This window comes from Brienomyrus brachyistius, chromosome 14 (genome assembly GCF_023856365.1).
Source record: "Brienomyrus brachyistius isolate T26 chromosome 14, BBRACH_0.4, whole genome shotgun sequence".
NCBI classification, from domain to species: domain Eukaryota; kingdom Metazoa; phylum Chordata; class Actinopteri; order Osteoglossiformes; family Mormyridae; genus Brienomyrus; species Brienomyrus brachyistius.
Genome location: NC_064546.1, coordinates 7,219,175 through 7,239,769, shown reverse-complemented (window position 1 = coordinate 7,239,769; position 20,595 = coordinate 7,219,175). Strand labels below are relative to the sequence as shown.

The following is a 20,595-nucleotide window of genomic DNA, read 5'->3' as shown; positions in this document are numbered from 1 at the left end:
GTAGTCATTCAGGCAGGAGACTGAAGACTTCTTTGCCACTGGGATGCTGGTGGTGGATTTGAAGCATGCTGGGACGATCATCTGGCTCAGTGATGTGTTGAAGATGTCTGAGAAGACCTCAGCCAGCTGATCAGCGCAGTCTCTGAGCACGCGAGCAGGAATGTTGTCTGGACCAGCAGCCTTCCGTGGGTTGACTTTGGCAAAGGTTCTCCTCACGTCGGATGCAGGCAGAGAGATGATCTTGTCAGTGATGGGAGGCGTGGCTTTCGAAGTGTGTGTTGTTCAGTGCGTCGAATCATGCATAGAACTTGTTCAGCTCCTCAGGAAGTGTGGCATCTCCCTCACAGCTGCTTGGTGCTGGCTTGAATTGAGAGACAGCCTGGATGCCTTGCCATAAACTGCGAGAGTCTTTTGTGTCCCTGAAGTGGTTGTGGATCTTTAGTGTGTGTGCTCGCTTTGCCTGTCGGATGGAGCGAGAGAGGTTTGCTTTCGCTGTTTTAAGAGCAACTTTGTTCCCAGACCTGAAAGCAGCGTCTCTCTCTCTTAGCCGTGCACGCACCTGTGCTGTGAACCAGGGTTTCTCGTTGGCTCTGGTGGTCATGTTCTTAAGGACAGTAACATCCTCTATGCACTTGCTGATGTAGCAGGTCCCAGATTCTGCAAACTCGTCCAAAACCATTGAGCGTCGCTGCCTCATTAAAAACATCCCAGTCCGTGCACTCAAAGCAGTCCTGGATTGCTGAGACAGCTCCACTGGGCCAGACTCTGATGGTTTTTTTGGAAGGTCTTGTGTGTTTTAGCAGAGATGAGTATGTGGGCAGGAGCATCACCGTCGTGTGGTCAGAAGAGCCGATGTGTGGGCGCGCTGCTGCTTTGTAGGCACCACGCATGTTGGTGTAAACTTTGTCCAGGCAGTTCTCCCCCCTCGTAGCAAAGTCTACATGTTGTTGGAATTTGGGGAAAACTAACTTCAGGTGGTTGAAGTCGCCAGCGATGATGAGAAAGCCGTCCGGGTGCACAGTCTGGAGTTTATTAACAGCCTCATACAGTTCGGCTAGCGCCTGGTTAGCATTCACGCTAGGTGGCCGGTACACGGCTATAACTAGCACCACGGAGAATTCTCTCGGCAGGTAGAACGGGTGGCACTTTATCACCAAAAACTCTATCTGTGGTGAGCAGTGGCGAGTCAATTCAGCAGAGTTCGTGCACCAGAGTTTGTTAATGTAGACGCACACACTGCCTCCGCGGCTCTTACTGGACAATGAGGCTTCTCTATCGGCCCGATAGCATGCTAACTCCTTTAGCTGGATAGCGGAGTCCGCGATGCCCGCATTCAGCCACGTTTCCGTGAAAATAAAGACGCAGCAGTTCTTTATCTCACGTTGCAACAACAGCATCGTCGGCAATGCCGTGTATCATTCCCATGTATTTCAGTTCATAACTCGCTGAAATATTGTTGTAGAAACATGAAAAAATGCTGACTAAATCCATAATCTATTTTCTTTTCAAAACAGCAATTGTGGGTAGTATTAAAGTTTTTATAATTAGGTTAAATCGGCAAAAAAGTAAACCATGTCACCTTTCTTTGTTTTACCTGCATCTAGGGCGTGTAGTGCTGCCCTCACCTGAAGATCACTATTCGCATTCTAAATAGTCACATTTCCGCGTATTCAAATCGTATTCGCATGGTAATTAGATGAACAGCGCAGCGGTGAAACGCGATCTAGATATATCCCTATCAGTGCCATAAAAGGGGGGGAGATGTGGCCAGATGTGAATGGCTCATGCATACTCATGAAAGTTGCTACATATTCGATGAAAGGAGCCCAGAAATAATGACATGATTTTAGATTTTTCTCATTTATCATTTAACTGAATGTTGCAACTATACCGTTTAGTCATCTTCATGTAGCCAAGACTTTGGTGATCAGATATCTGGGATTAAAACAAACTGCCAGCATTGCTTACTATGTACTTTTATAATATTTCTGCAAGTATTCCAACTGCATTTTGCAATGTCTATACTTTGATGTCAAATTACAAACTTCACATAAATCTGACACAACAAATATACAAGAAATCATTTCTTTGCCATGAATTAAGTTTATGATATTGAATGAAATGTGTGACCATGCTCCAGTCAGTGAAAGTGTGTTCCCTACCCCTAGACACCAGAGGGTTAAATAACCCCCTACTTAGGTTAATTTAATATTAGTGAGGGGTCACACGCGCTTACTCGTGTATAACTGCTATCTGCTGTCTAAAGGCCCTGAACCAGCTGTTTGAGAAGATCATGGCACTCGATATTGATGAGCGACACCTCCTCCGTCTGGGCCATGGTGAGGAAGAGCTGGAAACAGAGAAAGACTTCAGCAGGTGAGAGAGGAAGAGCCTTTCTCTCATACCCTTTAGCTCTTTCAGTAAATAAAGTTAAAACACCTACCGACATGCATGTTGGTCTTTTAGATTTGTAATGCAATGCAATTTTGTGGGTCTGTCTTTTTAATTTGACAGCTTTTGTTTACAAATCATTTGCAGTTTGTAAAGACTGCACACTTTAAAACAGCTGAAACTAGATTTAGTGCTACGGGAAATAACAGCATTGTATTCCCTAACAGCCCTGTCATTTGGTCCAGCTGTCTAGTCTGTACTTGTCTCACACTCACTAATATTGGTTCAAAACCAGACAGCATTTTGATTTTTGATGTGAAGCGATTGCACAATATATGGGGCAGGAGCCAACTGTAATCCATACACTTAACTGCATGACCACACTGACATGTTTAGTATATTTTTATAGTTCTCTTTACAGTATTAGGATTAGTCAAACTAAAGCAGGATTTTAGTATAGCATCAACAGTGCTCCTGTAGCTCAACCAATGCAGCTCAAAGGCTAACAAAGAACTTGTAGATCTCAGGGAACACACAAATTGTAGCCCGTGCCTCTACTGTAAGTCTTTATTGATAAAAGTACCTTTTAAATGTCAATGATTTCAATGTACATTGTCCTCAAAAAAATCTGTGGCCACTCCAGGGTTCTGTATATATCATTAATGTATCTGTTACAGTTCTTACTATAATATCTTGGAGAATGATGGTCATGCTGCTAATCAGGAATACATAAAATATGAATATTTAGACATATAAAAACTGTGTGTGACATTTTGATATGGACATTAAAACATACATAAAGAAATGCAAATAACCACCTAATTTGGTGGGGAAAGTTTCTGCAAATTGTCATAAGTGGAATGTACATAAATGATTGCATGTAGAGCTATTTCTCTAAACAAAAACACATTTATTAACTTTCACATTTCCTGGTAATCCATCCAGTACTTCTTGAAAGCGTACAAGTTGGTGAGTGTGGGACTAGTAGGGCTTGGATAGCCAGAGTAAATGACAGCTGTCGGTGGAATACCATGCTGCCATTTCCAACAGCACCAAATTTAGTTTGCCATTAATTTGCGATTAATTACTTCAATTTCTGGTGGATGCAAAAATGGTGTCAATAAATAGCTAAAGTTCAGATTTGAGCTCTACTGACTGCATATTTTTATAAACATCTAATAAACGTATGAGGTGACCCTTCTGTACAAAATTTCATATTACTGAATAGTCTACAAGTCACGAACTTGAACATTTAAGTTGTTTGGGCTATTTACAATATAGCAGTTACATGTCTCTTACCAGTTGAAATGGTATTGTTCATGCTGATGATCCTTAAATGGAGCTTGGGATTTAGTGGCTGTAATTTTGACCTATCATGCTGTCTGATTCATGTGCAGATACGGGAGGGTGAATTACGTTCTGTCACGGCGATTGGAGCTGCTCCAGGAAGTGGCCAGGCTGCAGGAAAGTCTGGGTGTGTCAGGGGATGTCTCCTATACCTGTGAGACCGCAGGACACTTTTACCTGTACCAGGTGAGACCTCTGGTTTGCATGCCTAGTGACTGACATTATTATTGCACAGATGTATTTGTAACTGAGGGATTCACATATTCTTGCTTTTGGCATTTTTTACATTACATTTGGTATACATTACCTTAATAGCTATTCAGTATGTGACTGTGAGTTGTTCAGGACTGTACCAAGATTCTGCTTGGTACAAAAATGTCAAACACCTGAGAACAAGTTGCTAATCAAGATTGTTATCATTTGCTAATTAAATTATCATCTGCTAGTGTGTCTCTGAAGTCATATCCTGTGAAAGCTGAAAGGCAATAGACCTAGAGAAGGAGATAGGATGCTACAATCTCACTGGTCAAGCTAGACTAATCCAGAGCAGACTAAAGTATATGGTAAAATATGCAAGCGAGTCAGTGTTAGTTTAGGAATGTCAAGTTAATGTCTTCATCGTAGTTCCCAAGACCAAGCATAGCACACTTCATGCACACTACTTTCCTTGCACAGTAATATGGTCTCTATCTTGAGCTGAAGTACCCTCCTTGTCTGCAGTCTTTGTATTTATTCTCTACATATGTTATATATAGCTTGGGCATGGCTCTGGATCTGCAGGGCAGTGAAATGTGCAGCTTGTCTAAACAGAATGAATGACAGAATTTCAGTGTTATCCACATTTCATGAAATTGCAAGCAATCAAAATCAAACACTGTCCCACATGGGTCAGCTCTTTACTATTCCCAGACTCATATGTGACATCACACTTTCAGGTCACTAACAATGCACATTAATATAAATTATTGTTCAACTACTTGGAAAGCTCTCTTTAGGTTATACAACATGAGCTATTTGCTAATTATATATTTTTTTATACGACTGGTAATTACTTTAGCTGAGTGTGTCCGTTTTCCCAGGTGATTTCTCGCTGGGAGGAGTACATTAGCAAAGTAAGGCCCAAACATGGCCAGCAGGTCCACGTGCAGGAAGTGGCCTCACACTTCCCCTTCCACAAGTACTTCAGCAACGCACCCCAACCAGTGTTCAAGGGTCAGACCTACGAGGAAAACATGGACATTGCAGAGGGCTGCTTTCGACACGTCAAAAAGATCTTTACCCAGCTGGAGGCAAGTCCAAGCATCACATGCTAGTTTAAAACATCACCTGAGGTGATGCAGATGAGAACATGATGGTGTGTTTTTCCTGTCTGGTAGACAGGTATGCATGTAAAGTCAATGGGGGACAGATATTTTATCATATGATGATAAAAGGCAAGAGCAAGCTACTTCAAGCTGCCATGACGCTGCTGATAATACAACTGTTTATTTCATTAATCAAATAGAAAGTGCATGTTTAAACGAAGCACAAATAAATTCACTGCATGTACTTCAAATCAGTAGTTATTAACTTGTGATTGTAATAGTTACTGGTGTTTTGTCCAGGAATTCCGGGCCTTTGAGCTGCTCCGCAGTGGCCTGGACCGATCTAAGTACCTTCTGGTAAAAGAAGCCAAGATCATTGCTATGACCTGTACTCACGCCGCCCTGAAACGCCATGATCTGGTGGAGCTGGGCTTTAAGGTTGGTGCCCCATTTATAAGAACTGGCTCTGTGCCTCCTAAACTGACTGTCACATTCTGACAGTCTGCCTTTGATGGGCACAGGATGGTAACGTGATCATGTGTTCATTTTATCTTTCATTTGAATTGTAGTATGACAACATCTTGATGGAAGAAGCTGCTCAGATCCTTGAAATTGAAACCTTCATCCCTCTCTTGCTGCAGGTAAGTCACACATCAGCTTTCACTGCAGCTTCCTGTAACCTTGAGTGCTGAATGATCTTTTATTGTTATCCCATCACCACTATAAAATGCTGTAAGAGCCGTTTTTCACTGATAGATTAGATTGTTGCTTCAGTTGGAAATGGCTATATAGTGTTAGCGTGTTATGCGTGTTTAGTACAGGCATATAACACAGGAGTGTTACAAAACAGTGTTAATTGAATGTTTTGATTTCTCTTATTGTAATGTATCTAATTGTAGTTGCATAAAACTTGTGATTTAACATTGATTCAAGCTGTGTACTCAATTCATTTGACCAACAAAACTCAAAACAACAAAGTAAATGAGCATAGCTTCCAAAGTTACCTCTAATAGCTTTAGTATTTCTGACTCACTGGTCAGCTTCAGAATCCCACTCTTTTCAAAATATTTTCCCTCATTAGAACCCAGAAGATGGTTTCAGCAGGCTGAAACGTTGGATCATGATTGGGGATCATCACCAGCTTCCCCCAGTAATTAAGAACATGGCCTTTCAGAAGTATTCCAACATGGAGCAGTCACTATTTACCCGCTTTGTGCGTCTCGGTGTCCCCACAGTGGACCTGGATGCACAGGGCAGGGCTCGAGCTAGGTGAGAAGAAATTCTGTGCTATTGTTTTTATTTATACAGCTATCCTTTTTGCTGTGTATTTATATAGTACATTTAACTTCCCCAGTCTGTGTAACCTGTACAACTGGCGTTACAAGAAACTGGGAAACCTGCCCCACGTTCAGCTTCAGCCTGAGTTTTGTGCTCCGAATCCTGGCCTGACCTTCGATTTCCAGCTCATCGATGTGGAGGACTTCAATGGTGTGGGTGAAACGGAACCGAATCCCTACTTCTACCAGGTAAAATGCTCAGCTCTGGGTTCATACAAAGTCACACTGTGTAGTGTGTTTATGGGACCTGAAAGTTCTTCCAGAAAGAGCCTGTGTCTGAAAACTGATATTGTAAGCTGCTTACTGTAATTTCCAAGCCTTTTATAATTGATATAGCACATTCAGAATCAGAATCCAGTTTATCTGCCAAGTCTATTTCCGCATACAGGGAATTTCTCTGGTTTTCAGTGGCTCTCATACGTACAGTTGATACATATGCGATTGACAAGACAAAACAATGGTCAGGCACAATCTGGTTGTTGTACAGTATGGATGTGTTGAGGATAAATATATAAGAAGTACAAAAGTGCATGCCAATACAGTGAGTTATTTACAGGTCCTAGGAAATGGTAGATCCCGAAAATGAAAAAGTTTCCATTAGGGATGGGCCAGTCCACATTTTTTCAGTTCCAATCTCATTCTGATACACATCTGCCAATACAGATTTCTTTACATGAGATCTTTTTACTTTAGTATTTTTATATAATAAATATTAATTATATAAATTATTGTATTATATATATATATATATATATATATATATATATATATATATATATATTTATGCTTTACTCGTTTAAAAAATATTCATATATAAATACAATTTTTAAAATGCTTGCCAAAAAAGCTTTAATTAGGCTAATAGTAACATACATAACATACTGTTCCAACTTGTTTTTAGTTTTTAGGAGGCATTTACAGTTCTATTTGAATTTCTTCCAGGCGAGGATATGCAAGTGGCGAATGCTTAAAATCCCCCACAATTTTTCTCCCACTGGCAACAATGTCACTTACATGAGGGGCTGCAATCGCAATGAAGTGTATCACAAGCTGTAGCGAGTTTGCAAAACAGCCCAAGCTAGCGACTCCTAAATCATCCACTGCTTTTTTCTTATTCCTCGTGTTGTGTTGCATAATTGCATGTAGGATTTTCCACTAAATGCTACTTCCATCTCTCAAAACATTTTTATTTTTGTTTTTACAAAGATTGCAAATTGCTGTGCTACTAGTTGTCGTTTCAAGCATAAAATACTTCCAGATTGTTATCCTCTTATCTGATGTTCTTGTACTCCTCCTGCTGCAAAGGGTATACGTATGATGTCACAGCTGGTGGAAGTCACTGCACTCACACCCACTGAGTGGCAAAAAACAGCGGCAGCATTAGTGTTCAGCCTGAATGCTACAAAAACATATCTAAAATGGGAAAGAGTTGTTGTGCGATTGATTATATAAGTCCATTTAACAAGAAATAGGAACGATCTCTTTAACTGCCAAAAAGTAAATAGGTATTGGACATGGATTGGTCACGTATGGCTGTCTTATCTGGATCAGTGCTGATCAGTACAGTTTTTCAGATAGGATGGTGAGATGCTGTCTGGGCTTGGTCCTTTCCTGATCTTTTGTCTTTGGAAGAGCTGCTGCACATCCACTTCACAGATCTTCAGTGCCGGTTGGGAGGGAAGCAGGGTGGGCGACAGGCAGTTGTTAATTGTGTATTGCAGTGGTTTAGGGGTGTGAACCTCAGCTTATTAAACCTGTAGCAAAACATTCAAGTAGTCAGCCATCTAGTGGTTCTCTGCAGTATAACTCATGTCTTAACACAGAAGTATAAATCAGCCTTAAGTCTATGCTGTGACCTATGCAAATGTCCTACACTGTTGTGAGCATTTATAGGGTACTTGTGTGCAGGCGTGTCTGTCTCTCAGCAATTACACCACCAAAACACTAGGTGTTACATGGTTTTGGAAGTTGTATTTGTCTTCCCACCCTGCAATACATTCAAATGTTGAATCACTCAATTGGAAAAAAAAGACAAAGTATCCATTTGTTCTGTCCTGCTCATATTTGTGCTACTCCAAACTCCCTGTAGACAAATTTGTAATGTCAAGCTGCTACAAAGTAACTTTTTATGCATTTTCTAGTGAGGGACAAAATGACACCTCGTGAACCATTTGCTGTATTTTTTCACCCCACTTGATGGTGCTCTTGGTTTGTTTTGGGGCATGATTTTTTTTTCCAACAGATAGCACCATCTAGTGGGGTCAAATAGCAAATAGCTCATGAAGCATCTTTTTGTCATTAGCATTTTTCTTTCTAAAATTAGTGTCTGTACTGTTTTTTTTTTTTTTTTTTTTTTTTACTTTCTTTAACCTTGTAAAGTACAAAAACTTAATGGAGGTGAGTAAAACTGGTGCTGTCATCCTGATTGTTTAGTAGATTTGCTACGATGCCTAGGATGGGCTATATAAAAATAACACTTCAGTTTCAATCAGCTATACAAGTACACCTGGAATGTGCTTTCTTCACTCCCATAAAAACAAATGCTACTAAGTGGACCAATCACAGTTCTTGTTGTCTCACAATTCTTGTGGACTTGTAGTTACATTTCTGAGGAGGTGCAGGTCAGATTATGGCATAAGCTATGGTGTAGAGTCCATGGCCATGGTACGTATTCACCGCAGAAGTATAAATTAGCGATTACAGGCCTTTCCACACTTCACACTGAAGCAAAGTTATTGGCCTCCCTTTTCCTTGCTTGCCTGAACTAGGCTTTGTTCCCACTTCTTTAGGCCACTTCCATAGTCTGCCGGAGCTGTCTGTGTTTTGCCATAAACCACGGTTTGTCATTGAATTTCAACCTGGTTCTGGTGGGAAAACACAGATCCTTGCAGAACTTGACATAAGATTTTGCTGTTAGTGAGCTTATCCAGGTCAGCAGCTCCTGCTTTACAAACACTCCAATCAGTGCAGTCAAATCAAGCCTGTAGCTTCAGCTTTGCCCCGTTGGTCCATCATCTAACACTGCTAACTACAGGCTTAGAAAATTTAGTTTCTGTCTATTGGTCTGAAAAAGATGAATTAAAGAGTGGTTAGAGAGCCGCAAAGCTACACAGGAATCGGCTTCACCACGCTTTTTCCGATAGCATTGGTATGCAATCTCCTCTGTACCTCCTCCCTGAGCGTAGCTAACTACAATTAGCAATGCTACTAACTTTACTTTTTTCAGTAGCTTATTAGTAGCCCAGCTACTTTTTAAAATGCTCTAGCTTTTCCAATAACTTTTTTTTTAAATAGTGATATAGCATGGCGAAATGCTATATCGGTAAAAATACTACAATATTTTTTAAGTCGTTGTTGACTATGCAACTTATGACTGATCAACTAATACGACTTTTCTGAGACTGCAAATATGTAGCCATGACTGCGTTGCGTCTGGCAGCACGAATATTCCCCCGTGTGACTTTCACAGTTTCCTTCTCAACTGCCAGCAGCGCAAACATCAAAACAAGATGATCATTCTTTCATCTCAAGCTCAAGCTACTGTGTGCAGCATTCACAATATGGTATACAGTCATATCCGTTTGTGTCTTAGGAGCTTAAATGGTGATTAAAAAGGTCTCTCATGCTTCTATCTAAAACCAAACACAAATTACAGCAATATTAATTATTTACATTATAGTAAGCCCTCATCCATGTGTGATTCGTGAATTCAAAGAAAATTTCATTGGAACCGAACTTATTTGCATCTGCGAAGTCCTCGAAAAACCCTACAGCAGTGTTTGTTTAATTTTCGTAGTAATTTATAAGTTTTCATGCTTTTATTTAGTTAATGAAGATTCTACTGTTTTTGGGGAAAGTTCAAGACTTATAAATCAGTAAAAAAAAATCCCTTAAAAAAACGTGGATTCTTATGACTTTTCTGTGGTAACACAAGTTTGTTGCGCATCCTCTGATTTCCAGGCTTTAAGCACGTCTCTGAGCCCCAGCACAATCGTTTCTCTGGTATGATCATCTGGCACATAGCCTGTCTGAAGACAGATGCTTTTCATTTCCCAGTTCTCAATAAAATGGACCGTTAGGCTAATGTACAGTTGCATGGTACGACTAGTCCACAGATCGGATGTGGTGGAAAAGTGTTCTGCGTTCTTAAGCTGATTCAAAATGTTTTCCTTCACCTCGTTATACAGTTTGAGCAGCATTTCTTTTGCAAAGTATTTCCGACTAGGAAGAACATATTTTGGGTCACTCGTCCTCAGTAATTCCTTAAATCCATTTTTTTCGACAGTAGCAACAGTAACCATGTCTTTTGCTATGTGGTATGTTATGGTAGCTGTTATTACCTTCCATTTAAGGTTTGTCTTTTCATACGGTATGCAACGAGAGAATGATGCTGTCAGTGTGGTCTGTTTTGCAGCAGAAGTGGGCTTCGCTGCGTTTTCAGAAGATGCATGGCGAAGTTTAATACATTCTTCATACTTTGTAATGTGATTTGTTTTCAGATGATTGAATAGGTTTGACATGTTGCCACTCTTCCTACTTTCTTGCAAAGTTTGCATAAAACAGTTTTTTGTTCGGTGTCATTCGGTCTGAAGCCAACAAGCCACAAGACGTTACTGTGGTTAAGCTAAGCAGGAGACAGGGTCACAATGAGGCAACGTTTAGGTTGTGCCCATTCCACAGAAATTACGTACTACAAACGGCGTTTGGTGGAACCAATTAAGTTAACATATCACGATAGTTTAGTTTTTAATCGACGCATTAAAAATATCTTTCATATCGTGGCACTCAATATATTGCCCAGCCTATTCTTAAGTCAATTTTTGTTTTTTTTAATGTCCTTGTGATTAATACTACAATAACAATCTGCATAATTTTTCTGTCTTTACAAAGACTTTCACCTACCAGGTGTTTCTGATTGGTGTTTACTTGAATACTCTGGGGATGGATATTAAAGGGATGAAAAATACTTCATGGCAAACAATATTTTAGACACTTCGATTTAGGGCTGCAGCTATAGATTATTTTAATAATCGAGTATTCTGTCGATTTTATTCCATCGATTTAATCGAGTAATCAGATAAAAATACTCTCGTCTTATTAAAGAGCAATAGTAACTATTCAAAAAAGAAAAAATATACATGTCTCTTAAAATGAACAACTCATGGGTTTCCTTTTTAGGAACATTTTTAATGATACAAGAACTGACAAAAGAACTAAACTCTTTTAGTGCATTTATGTACATATTTGTTTTTTTTTGTTTTTTTAAAGAAAACACTTTCTTAAATGCAAAAATAAATAAAATAATGTCAAATAAAATTTCTGAAAAAGAGAGGAAATAATAATTCAATGTCTCACTTTTACTGGCCCAAGGCTGTTGGGGGAAGGGAGGTGGGTAATTTTTATATTATTATATTTATATTTTTATTATTATTATTATTATTATTATTATTATGTAATATTATTCATATTAATCTAAAACTGCAAAATAATATTACTAAAATGACACAATGTTTGACCAAATATTGTGTCAAACTAAGCTAACAGTTTATCTGCATACAAACAGCTTCTATTTTAGCTTGTATAGCTTTACTGTAACCTTGCTGCTGTGGAAGATAAATGGTGGTGGATGGGAGCAACTGAAAACATCGCTTTTCTTTACCTTTCAGCTTGTTGAACAGCTGGTTTGATTAAGTACTCTCTTCAGCTCTTTACCCGTAAAGGTTTAGTAGCAATTACAAGCATTGCTGCTGTTTTCCTTCACTCCACCTGAGTTCACCATCTCTTTAATGGAACCGTCTCTTTGCTCTTTGTGTATAAACAGGCTCCAGCTCCATGATAATTAAACTACGACAGCATCATTTTCACTGCTGTTGTGTTATCGGTGTTTTCGTTGGACAAATAGGGCCTGCTTGGGCTGAATCTTGTTATACTTTTTTTTTATTCACACTTATGCTCATAAATACGTTTCTATCGCAGGTCTATGTTTAGCCGCAGAGGTGAGTGACACGCTCGCGCTCACCTTGTACTGGTTCCGCTCTGTGGACTGGATGCATAGAATAGTCTTTCTGTCGAGATGTTGAATCATTGACGTTGTGCTATGGTGGTAAGCTAATTCGGTTTTATAATGGACATACTGTACGGTATTTTCACTTTTCTTTTATTTGAAATGGTCCCAAACTTTAGACATTTTTCATCTTTTTCTCTGACTTTCCTCGCTATTTTCCCTGTCTTCCTCCATTACGCCATCAAATCAAACCTGCTCCACGTAATGCAGCGTAAGCACACTGTGTGATAGTAATAATCCTCCGAGTGAAACACGGTGATCACTAAGCAGTACATAGTCATGCGGATTACATGAAGCATTGAAGTAAAGAATTTGCATCGAGGGTTTTTTGTAATCGAGTTATTCGATGAATCGTTGCAGCCCTACTTCCATTAAAATGCATAGATACACTTTGGTTCTCGGACAGATTATCAAAATCTGTCTTGTGTTATAACCCTTCTAATTTTCTCTTGGTTTACACCAAAAATACTTTATTGCGATCTGACCTTACATTGTTAAAAAATAGCTTTTGATATTACTTTTAAACATTGTTTCACATTTTTAATTTGCTTTGAGCATCCTACAGCACAAATATTAAGTATTACTGGATGAAATGGCTTTGTTGAAATAGGCTACTTTTTTCTCTGTACCTTGTAGTGTAGCTAAGTACTATATTGAAACAGTAGCTTGGCTGTAGCTTAGCTACTTTAAATTATAAGTAGCATGTAGCTTTTATGCTGTTTAAAAGTAGCTTCCTCAACACTGGAAATCAATGTATGTGGGATGTCTGAGTAAAAGATCATCTTCGTGAATGTTTTCTGTGTAAAGGAGAACGTATTTGTCATGAAGCATAGCACAGGTTTGTGTTACAGATGTTTTTAATGTCATTTTCATGTTTTTATTCAATTATTTAGAATGAAGTAGGTAATGCAGTTGTATTTTAACAGTATAATTCTATATGACAACTATGAGAACCCACACACTAAATGTAGTAAGGAGAAATTAAAAAAGAATTAGGGTGGCTAATTAATAGCACTGCTGTATTGTGGTTAATAGAAAATTTACAAAAGGTTGTTATTAAGGAAAGCAAATTGTTATGCTGAAAGTACCTTTTACATACTTTTGTTGCTCTTTGTTCTCCTGGGATTCAGAATCTAGCTGAGGCGGAGTATGCTGTGGCCCTCTTCATGTATATGCGCCTCCTGGGGTATCCCGCAGAGAAGATCAGCATACTAACCACCTACAATGGGCAGAAGCACCTCATCAGGGATGTGGTGAACCAGCGCTGTGCCAGCAACCCCTTCTTTGGCCATCCCAGTAAAGTATGGGGGCAACCATTTTGTTACTAAATTGTATTATAGGAGTAGGATTAGGATTAGAATTTGGTTAACTTGGATAATCTATACATTTAAACTGGGACAGTGTAAATGCATTGTGGGAAAATGTAGCATTAACACATTAGGCATGAATTTATATCCATATCAGTTTCTAAGTGTACTTAATATTTTCTTTCGGCATCAACCAAGACTCAACATGTGAGATATACAAAAATGCCTACTTATATCAAATAAATGCCAGAACGCTGTGGAAAAAATGTTTTTGCTATACAAGAATGATGATGCGAAAATATATTTTTCTGTGTAGGTGACAACAGTTGACAGATTCCAGGGTCAGCAAAATGATTACATCATCCTCTCACTGGTTCGCACCAAGGCTGTGGGACACTTGAGGTAAGCAGACACCCCTATCTCAAAGGTTACAGAAGTACAACAGAAGAGAGTAATATAAATGTTACATAAATATTACTGTTTTGTCGTCTGCACAAACTCTAAATTCTAACGCAACTAATTTTGCTGAATATCCAATGAACATTTCACTGACTGGCTATTGGGCTACTACAGATATAATTTGATAAATGGGGAGGCTAGCAGACAAAAATCAATATAAGCTTTACTGCAGAATATTCTGAAAATAATCTATCACCCCCGCAGTTTTAGAATTACTGACTTGTACAGTGTTCCTGAGAAAATGAAACTGAATTTCTGAGCTCGAAATAGCAATTTGAGAGTAAAAAAACGGAGAATTGTGCACATTATAGGATTATGTGAGCTCAAATTAGTATTTTGTGAGACAATAAAACATCCTTGCATAGACGTTTAATACATCTTCCGTACCAATTTTTTTAAAGAATCTGTCTGTGCACCTGTTCATGGTTCTGTCCATACCAGGGTTCCCCTAATTCCAGTCCTGGACGACCGGAATCCAACACAGTTTGCAGATTTCCCTGCTCAAACATCTTAATCAGCTAATTATAAGGTTTAGTAGGTGTTTGGAGAAAGATATATGCAAGTTGTGTTGGATTCTGGCCCTCCAGATCCGCAGTTTGGGAACCCTGGTCTATACCATCTGCTACAGTAGTTACTTTTTTGTCACAATTAACCTTGATCATAATGCAAATGGGGGGCGGCATGGTGGTGCAGTGGTTAGCACTGTTGCCTCACACCTCTGGGTCCCAGGTTCGAGTCTCCGCCTGGGTTACATGTGTGTGGAGCTTGCATGTTCCCCCCCCCCCATGTCGTTGTGGGGTTTCCTCCGGGTACTCCGGTTTCCCCCCACAGTCCAAAAACATGCTGAGGCTAATTGGAGTTGCTAAATTGCCCGTGTGTGTTTGTGTGTGTGTGTGTGTGTGTGCCCTGCGATGGGCTGGCCCCCCATCCTAGGTTGTTCCCTGCCTCGTGCCCATTGCTTCCGGGATAGGCTCCGGACCCCCCGCGACCCAGTAGGATAAGGGGTTTGGAAAATGGATGGAAGGATGGATAATGCAAATAAGAAATACACTATAAATATTTAATCATTTAAAAATTAATTATATAAATGATTATTATATTAAGATTTGAACATTAAGACGTTCAGTAAATAAACAGGTGTAGTTTTAGAATTACACAGCTAGTACTCAGCATTTAGGTAGAAATACATTTATTGGATTTCACATTTCCAGTTTATCCAACCAAGTCTTATAGAAATTCACAGGTGAGTGTGAGATGAGTATGGATTGGATGGGTCGAGCAGGTGATGGGGATGTCCTTGTAGTACAATGTTGTTGTTGTTTAGAGATCCCCAATTTGTCTCAAACTCTATATTTCTGTTTATCTCCTCCAGAGATGTTCGGCGCTTGATAGTGGCCATGTCCAGAGCTAGACTTGGCCTTTACATCTTTGCACGAGTGTCCCTATTCCACAACTGCTTTGAACTGACTCCTGTCTTCAGCCAGCTAACTGCTCGCCCTCTGCAGCTTCACATCCGGCCCCAGGAGTACTACACAGAAGTAGTTCAGGTTTGAGACCAACTCTAAACACTCGAGTAAAGCTGACACATCACACCACTTTTATTTGCTTTGGTAAATTTAATTATAGGCTTTTTTGGATACTGTTTTTTCTTGTATGTTTGTTCCTTTGTGTGTTTAAATTTCTCTTTCAAGAAATCTTCATGCATTTTCCATAAAATCCTATAAGCACCCTGATTTTTATAAATCAAATTCACATTTATATTTACCAGCAGCAGACATATGGAAGTAAATTAATGACAAAAGTCGTTGATGAAAAAAAACACGTTGAATTACACTTATCAAATAAAAAAGCATTGCATTAGGCCACTTTAAAAAAAATAATTGGTTCTCATCCCCGCCCGACCCGCCGAAATGCCTCCGACCCGAATTTTTTTAAATTTTTTATTTCATAAAAATCGGATGGAAAATGCCCAAGAATGACGAAATCTGAATTACCCGCGCATTCCACATCGACGATTGATCCACATTGTGTAATCCTAGTCTTGGAATGGTTTCATGAACCTAAATTTGTCTCTACCTGAGATGGGCTGGTGCAAAGATTTAAATCTGGGGAAGTGATGTGGTACATGTTCTTAAGTACTTGTTTGTAGAGTTGCATTTCCTTGTTCAACCATTCAGGTTCCTGTATTTTGTAAATTCCTTATGTTTTAACATGTTTTAATACACTTTCTTTCTAGATATATATTTTTAAATCTTGGTTGTTCATTTAGAATGGGAATGACAAACAGAATATTGGTTTCAAATAGTATTTTTATATTCACGAATGAAACATCAGCATAAAGTATCCAAATCCATAGTTGGGAAGGCATTTATGAGATACACATGGATCAAGGAATTTACATTATTGTATTTTCTTACATTTAATATATTTGAAACGCAACAAACTGGAAGAACTGAGGAGGCGTACTAAGTAGGTCTGCTCTCTTCGGTATGTATTTTCAAATATGTATTTTCTTACATATTTGTAAGTCCAAACAGTCAATCAAAATTTGTAAAAAATAAAAAATAAATAAATCCTTCCCGCCCGACCTACCCCCTCCAAAAAAAAAAGGACGAGAACCAATTTTTTTTTTTTAAGTGGCCTTATAGATGCTTTGAATTTTTGGGGACTGTAATTTAATATGTGTATACATTTAAACATTGAACATTTCAACTGAAAACATTTCAATTGTAATTTCACTGCTTAAATATTCAGTACAAAAATATCCGGCTTCCAAAATTCAGTTCCAAAACATACGCATTTTAAAGTGCATGTTTATAATTCAACCACATGGATTCAGTTAATTTAATTTCGCCTCAAAATAATTTTTGAAAAGAAATTCAGTATTCCATAAATATTCCATGTGTTTTATTCACATCTTTATTATTCAAGCAGTAATATTCAGTCGTCTTATTTGCGCTTTACAATATTCAGTCCCGTTATTTTCGCTGTTTCAAATATGCTGCCAGAATTTCAGTGGTTTAAAATGCGGTCCGAAATTCAACCCTTTACATCCGGGACCAGCAAGATGACTAATAGACTGCAGATTGTTTGTCTAACTGCTGTCCAAAATGGAGCAAGCGGGAAATACAAGTATTGATTGACTTGGCAGCAGATTTTTGTTGATTGTGTTATTTATGTTTCTTGTCGTTTACTAGTTAATCCGATAACTTATTGCGCCCCCAAGTAATAGGTTTTTATGTAAGTAATTCGCTAGCTGCATTAATTATCACCAAACTTATCTTGCTTAACGTAAGATGCCTGCGGGCACCTACAAGGTCCGCTAGCTTGCAAGCTGGCCAGCTACTGTAGGTAGTTGGGATGGGATAGTACTCGACTTGGAGACTAACAGGTCCGCGATGACACCAGAAGGGACCTTAAAAGGACTTTTTGAAAGTATGATATGCTTAATTAATTAAGGAAAATACGGTGAAGATGAAATGGCATCTGACTGGGCTGGGCCGTGAAATACCGCGTCGTGTTTTTATGAACATTCATATCGTCATCAGTGTATAGTTGTCAGGATTCGCGGGTGCGGACGGGTAGGCAGGCAGGGAAGAATTAAATAGGTAGCTGAAAGTCGGGGAAAACTGGGGATTTATTAAGGGGGAGACCAGGACATCGGAACGCTACTAACATCAATGACAGACAAAAGGCAGGGCAAGACGTGGACTGATATAGAACAAAGACAGGGCAAATCAACAGGATACAGTTGGGCATGGTTAGGGAAGCACACGTGGATAATCAGGGGGGCGTGGCACACACGAGGATCGGACGAGCCGGGCATGACAATAATGTCGTGCTAAACATTTGTTTTCTTACGTAATTAATAGTTATAATGCATTATTTATACAAATTCCATCAAGGTATGAATCAGTTGCTGGCGCCCATATCAAACCAGTCACACGCGCCATACCTATTAGTAATAAAATTTGGTCATCAATCAGAAAACCTCGAAACCACCTGTCATATTTTATTGTTTTCTACATATGGATTTCATAATATGGGCATGGTGAAAATCTCTGAAAATATTGTGATATTTTTTATGGCATATGCCCAGCCCTACTCAAACCTATTCACTTGAACTAATAGGGAGGCAGTCAAAGTAAAAACCTAGCAACAAAACATACTGTAATGTTTCCGTTATGGAAATAAGGAGGCAAGTAGCTGAAAACTAACTTTATTTGGCTGATATGGCCACAGCCACACCGTACAAACTTTTATATTTCAAAGAACAAGTCGAAGAACAGTCCTGCCTACACCCATTCCTTGCTTAACCTTCCCCGAACCCCTTCACCTTCCCGTCAGCCCCTCTCCCGCCTCCTCTCATCCCTCCCACACACTCCCCTGGATGGGCGCACGCCCACAGAAAATATCCCTCCCAGCAACATGTGTAACACTATTCCTAAACACACTACAATACTTTCGGTGGTTTTTGTGTTACGCTATATAAAAACAAAATTTATTTTTGTATGATTTAAAATTTTAATTTTGTATGATAGAACCTGAACTAGCATTGCAGTAATGCAAACCTTTTAAAGTTTTATTAGTTTGAAGCTGTGAATAGCCTGTTTCTTTAGCTGTATATAGTAAATGATGGTGATATGATCATACGTGGTTGTCCCATTCGTCCTTGCTCTTGCTGAACAGTCACAGTGGATATCTCCCTGAATGTCAGGTTTCGTTGGATTAGTTGAAGCCTGTGTTATGCGGGGTGGTTACTATGCTGGAAATTGCATTCCTGCGAGCAGACAAAGTCCAAGTACAAACGAACAAATGTATTTTTGTATAGCGCATTATCACAACATTACATCGTCTCAAAGCGGTTTACAGCATCCCCACCCAAAGCCCCCAGTGAGTAAGCCATAGGCGACAGTGGCAAGGAAAAACTCCCTAGAAGGAAGAAACCTTGGGAAGGACCAGACTCAAAGGGGAAGTCCAACCTCCAGGGGCCGGCAGGGAGAGATTGGAGAGATGGCTAAGTGCCGAGTCATACTGTCCAAATCATAAAATTTGAGACACAACCGGGGAGCAGGGGGAAGATGACAAGCCAGTGCCGACACTCCCTCCAATCGCCGGGCAACCAGAAGTAAGGCAGTGGGTCATACATGGAAGATGACACAGGCAGTGTCATCCAGCCCAGTCAGATGCCGTTTCATCTTCACCGTATTTTCCTTAATTAATTAAGCATATCATACTTTCAAAAAGTCCTTTTAAGGTCCCTTCTGGTGTCATCGCAGACATCGTGGACCTGTTAGTCTCCAAGTCGAGTACTATCCCATCCCAACTACCTACAGTAGCTGGCCAGCTTGCAAGCTAGCGGACCTTGTAGGTGCCCGCAGGCATCTTACGTTAAGCAAGATAAGTTTGGTGATAATTAATGCAGCTAGCGAATTACTTACGTAACTTATTGTGCCCCCAAGTAATAGGTTTTTATCGGATTGACTAGTAAACGACAAGAAACATAAATAACACAATCAACAAAAATCTGCTGCCAAGTCAATCAGTACTTTATTACTGTATTTCCCGCTTGCTCCATTTTGGACAGCAGTTAGACAAACTCTATCTGCAGTCTATTAGTCATCCTGCTGGTCCCGGATGTAAAGGGTTGAATTTCGGACCATTTTGTCTATCAGCGCGGTCAAGAGTTTAGGCAAGAATGAGAGGAGGGAGACTAGCTGATAATGAAGAATCAAGAGGTTTTTTTAAGCAAATGTGTTACTTAAGGCTGCTAGGATAAGCAGGGTATGAGCCAATCATAAGGGATGAGTTAATCAAGTGGGCCTGGTGGAGATTGGATGTGATACGTTTCCAGGGCACAAGTGGTGGGCCGACAGCTGAGTAGGTCAGAAACAACATAGCTGTCATCTAGTCAGCTTTGTCTTCTATAAGTTTAATTATTATTTAGATTGAGCTACAGTGAGGGAAGCAGGAAGTGTGTTGCAATGTTTCCTCTGACAGATGTGATAATGAGTAGTCTTTGTTCTCCACAGGACAGGACTCGCTCCCCATACTCGGATCAGGTCATCAAGAATATGCCAGAGATGGCCAGTCTGGTGTACAACATGTACATGAGCATGATTCAGAAAACACAAACCAGACAGGTAAGTCAGGTGGGTTTTGTGCTACCATCTATAGAAAGGTAAACACTGACAAGAAATGGCACCCCCACTCCCCAGCCCGTGTTACAAAATACAGAAAAAGTTACGAAGGGAGGGATTCACAGTAGTTTAAAAAGTGCAAAACACAAGATAGGGCAGGATAAAGGAATGTGGACTCCAGTCTATATGCATAGACCTTGAATGTGTATAACAAATGGTAATAAATACGTAGAGTTTTCGGTTCTC

At 39.6% G+C, this 20,595-nt stretch overlaps 1 protein-coding gene across 3 annotated transcripts in view; it reads left to right on the top strand.

Annotated features, from left to right (window-relative positions):
- The window catches only part of aqr (aquarius intron-binding spliceosomal factor), a 49,162-nt gene that overhangs the window by 26,133 nt on the left and 2,434 nt on the right, over positions 1–20,595 (top strand). For all 3 annotated transcript variants that reach the window (XM_048974111.1, XM_048974109.1, XM_048974110.1), the window contains exons 25-35: positions 2,267–2,376; positions 3,789–3,924; positions 4,818–5,027; positions 5,343–5,480; positions 5,612–5,683; positions 6,124–6,311; positions 6,397–6,568; positions 13,574–13,744; positions 14,067–14,152; positions 15,582–15,756; positions 20,242–20,352. In XM_048974111.1, the coding sequence (XP_048830068.1) occupies positions 2,267–2,376; positions 3,789–3,924; positions 4,818–5,027; positions 5,343–5,480; positions 5,612–5,683; positions 6,124–6,311; positions 6,397–6,568; positions 13,574–13,744; positions 14,067–14,152; positions 15,582–15,756; positions 20,242–20,352 (1,569 nt within the window). The remainder of the gene's footprint in view (positions 1–2,266; positions 2,377–3,788; positions 3,925–4,817; positions 5,028–5,342; positions 5,481–5,611; positions 5,684–6,123; positions 6,312–6,396; positions 6,569–13,573; positions 13,745–14,066; positions 14,153–15,581; positions 15,757–20,241; positions 20,353–20,595) is intronic.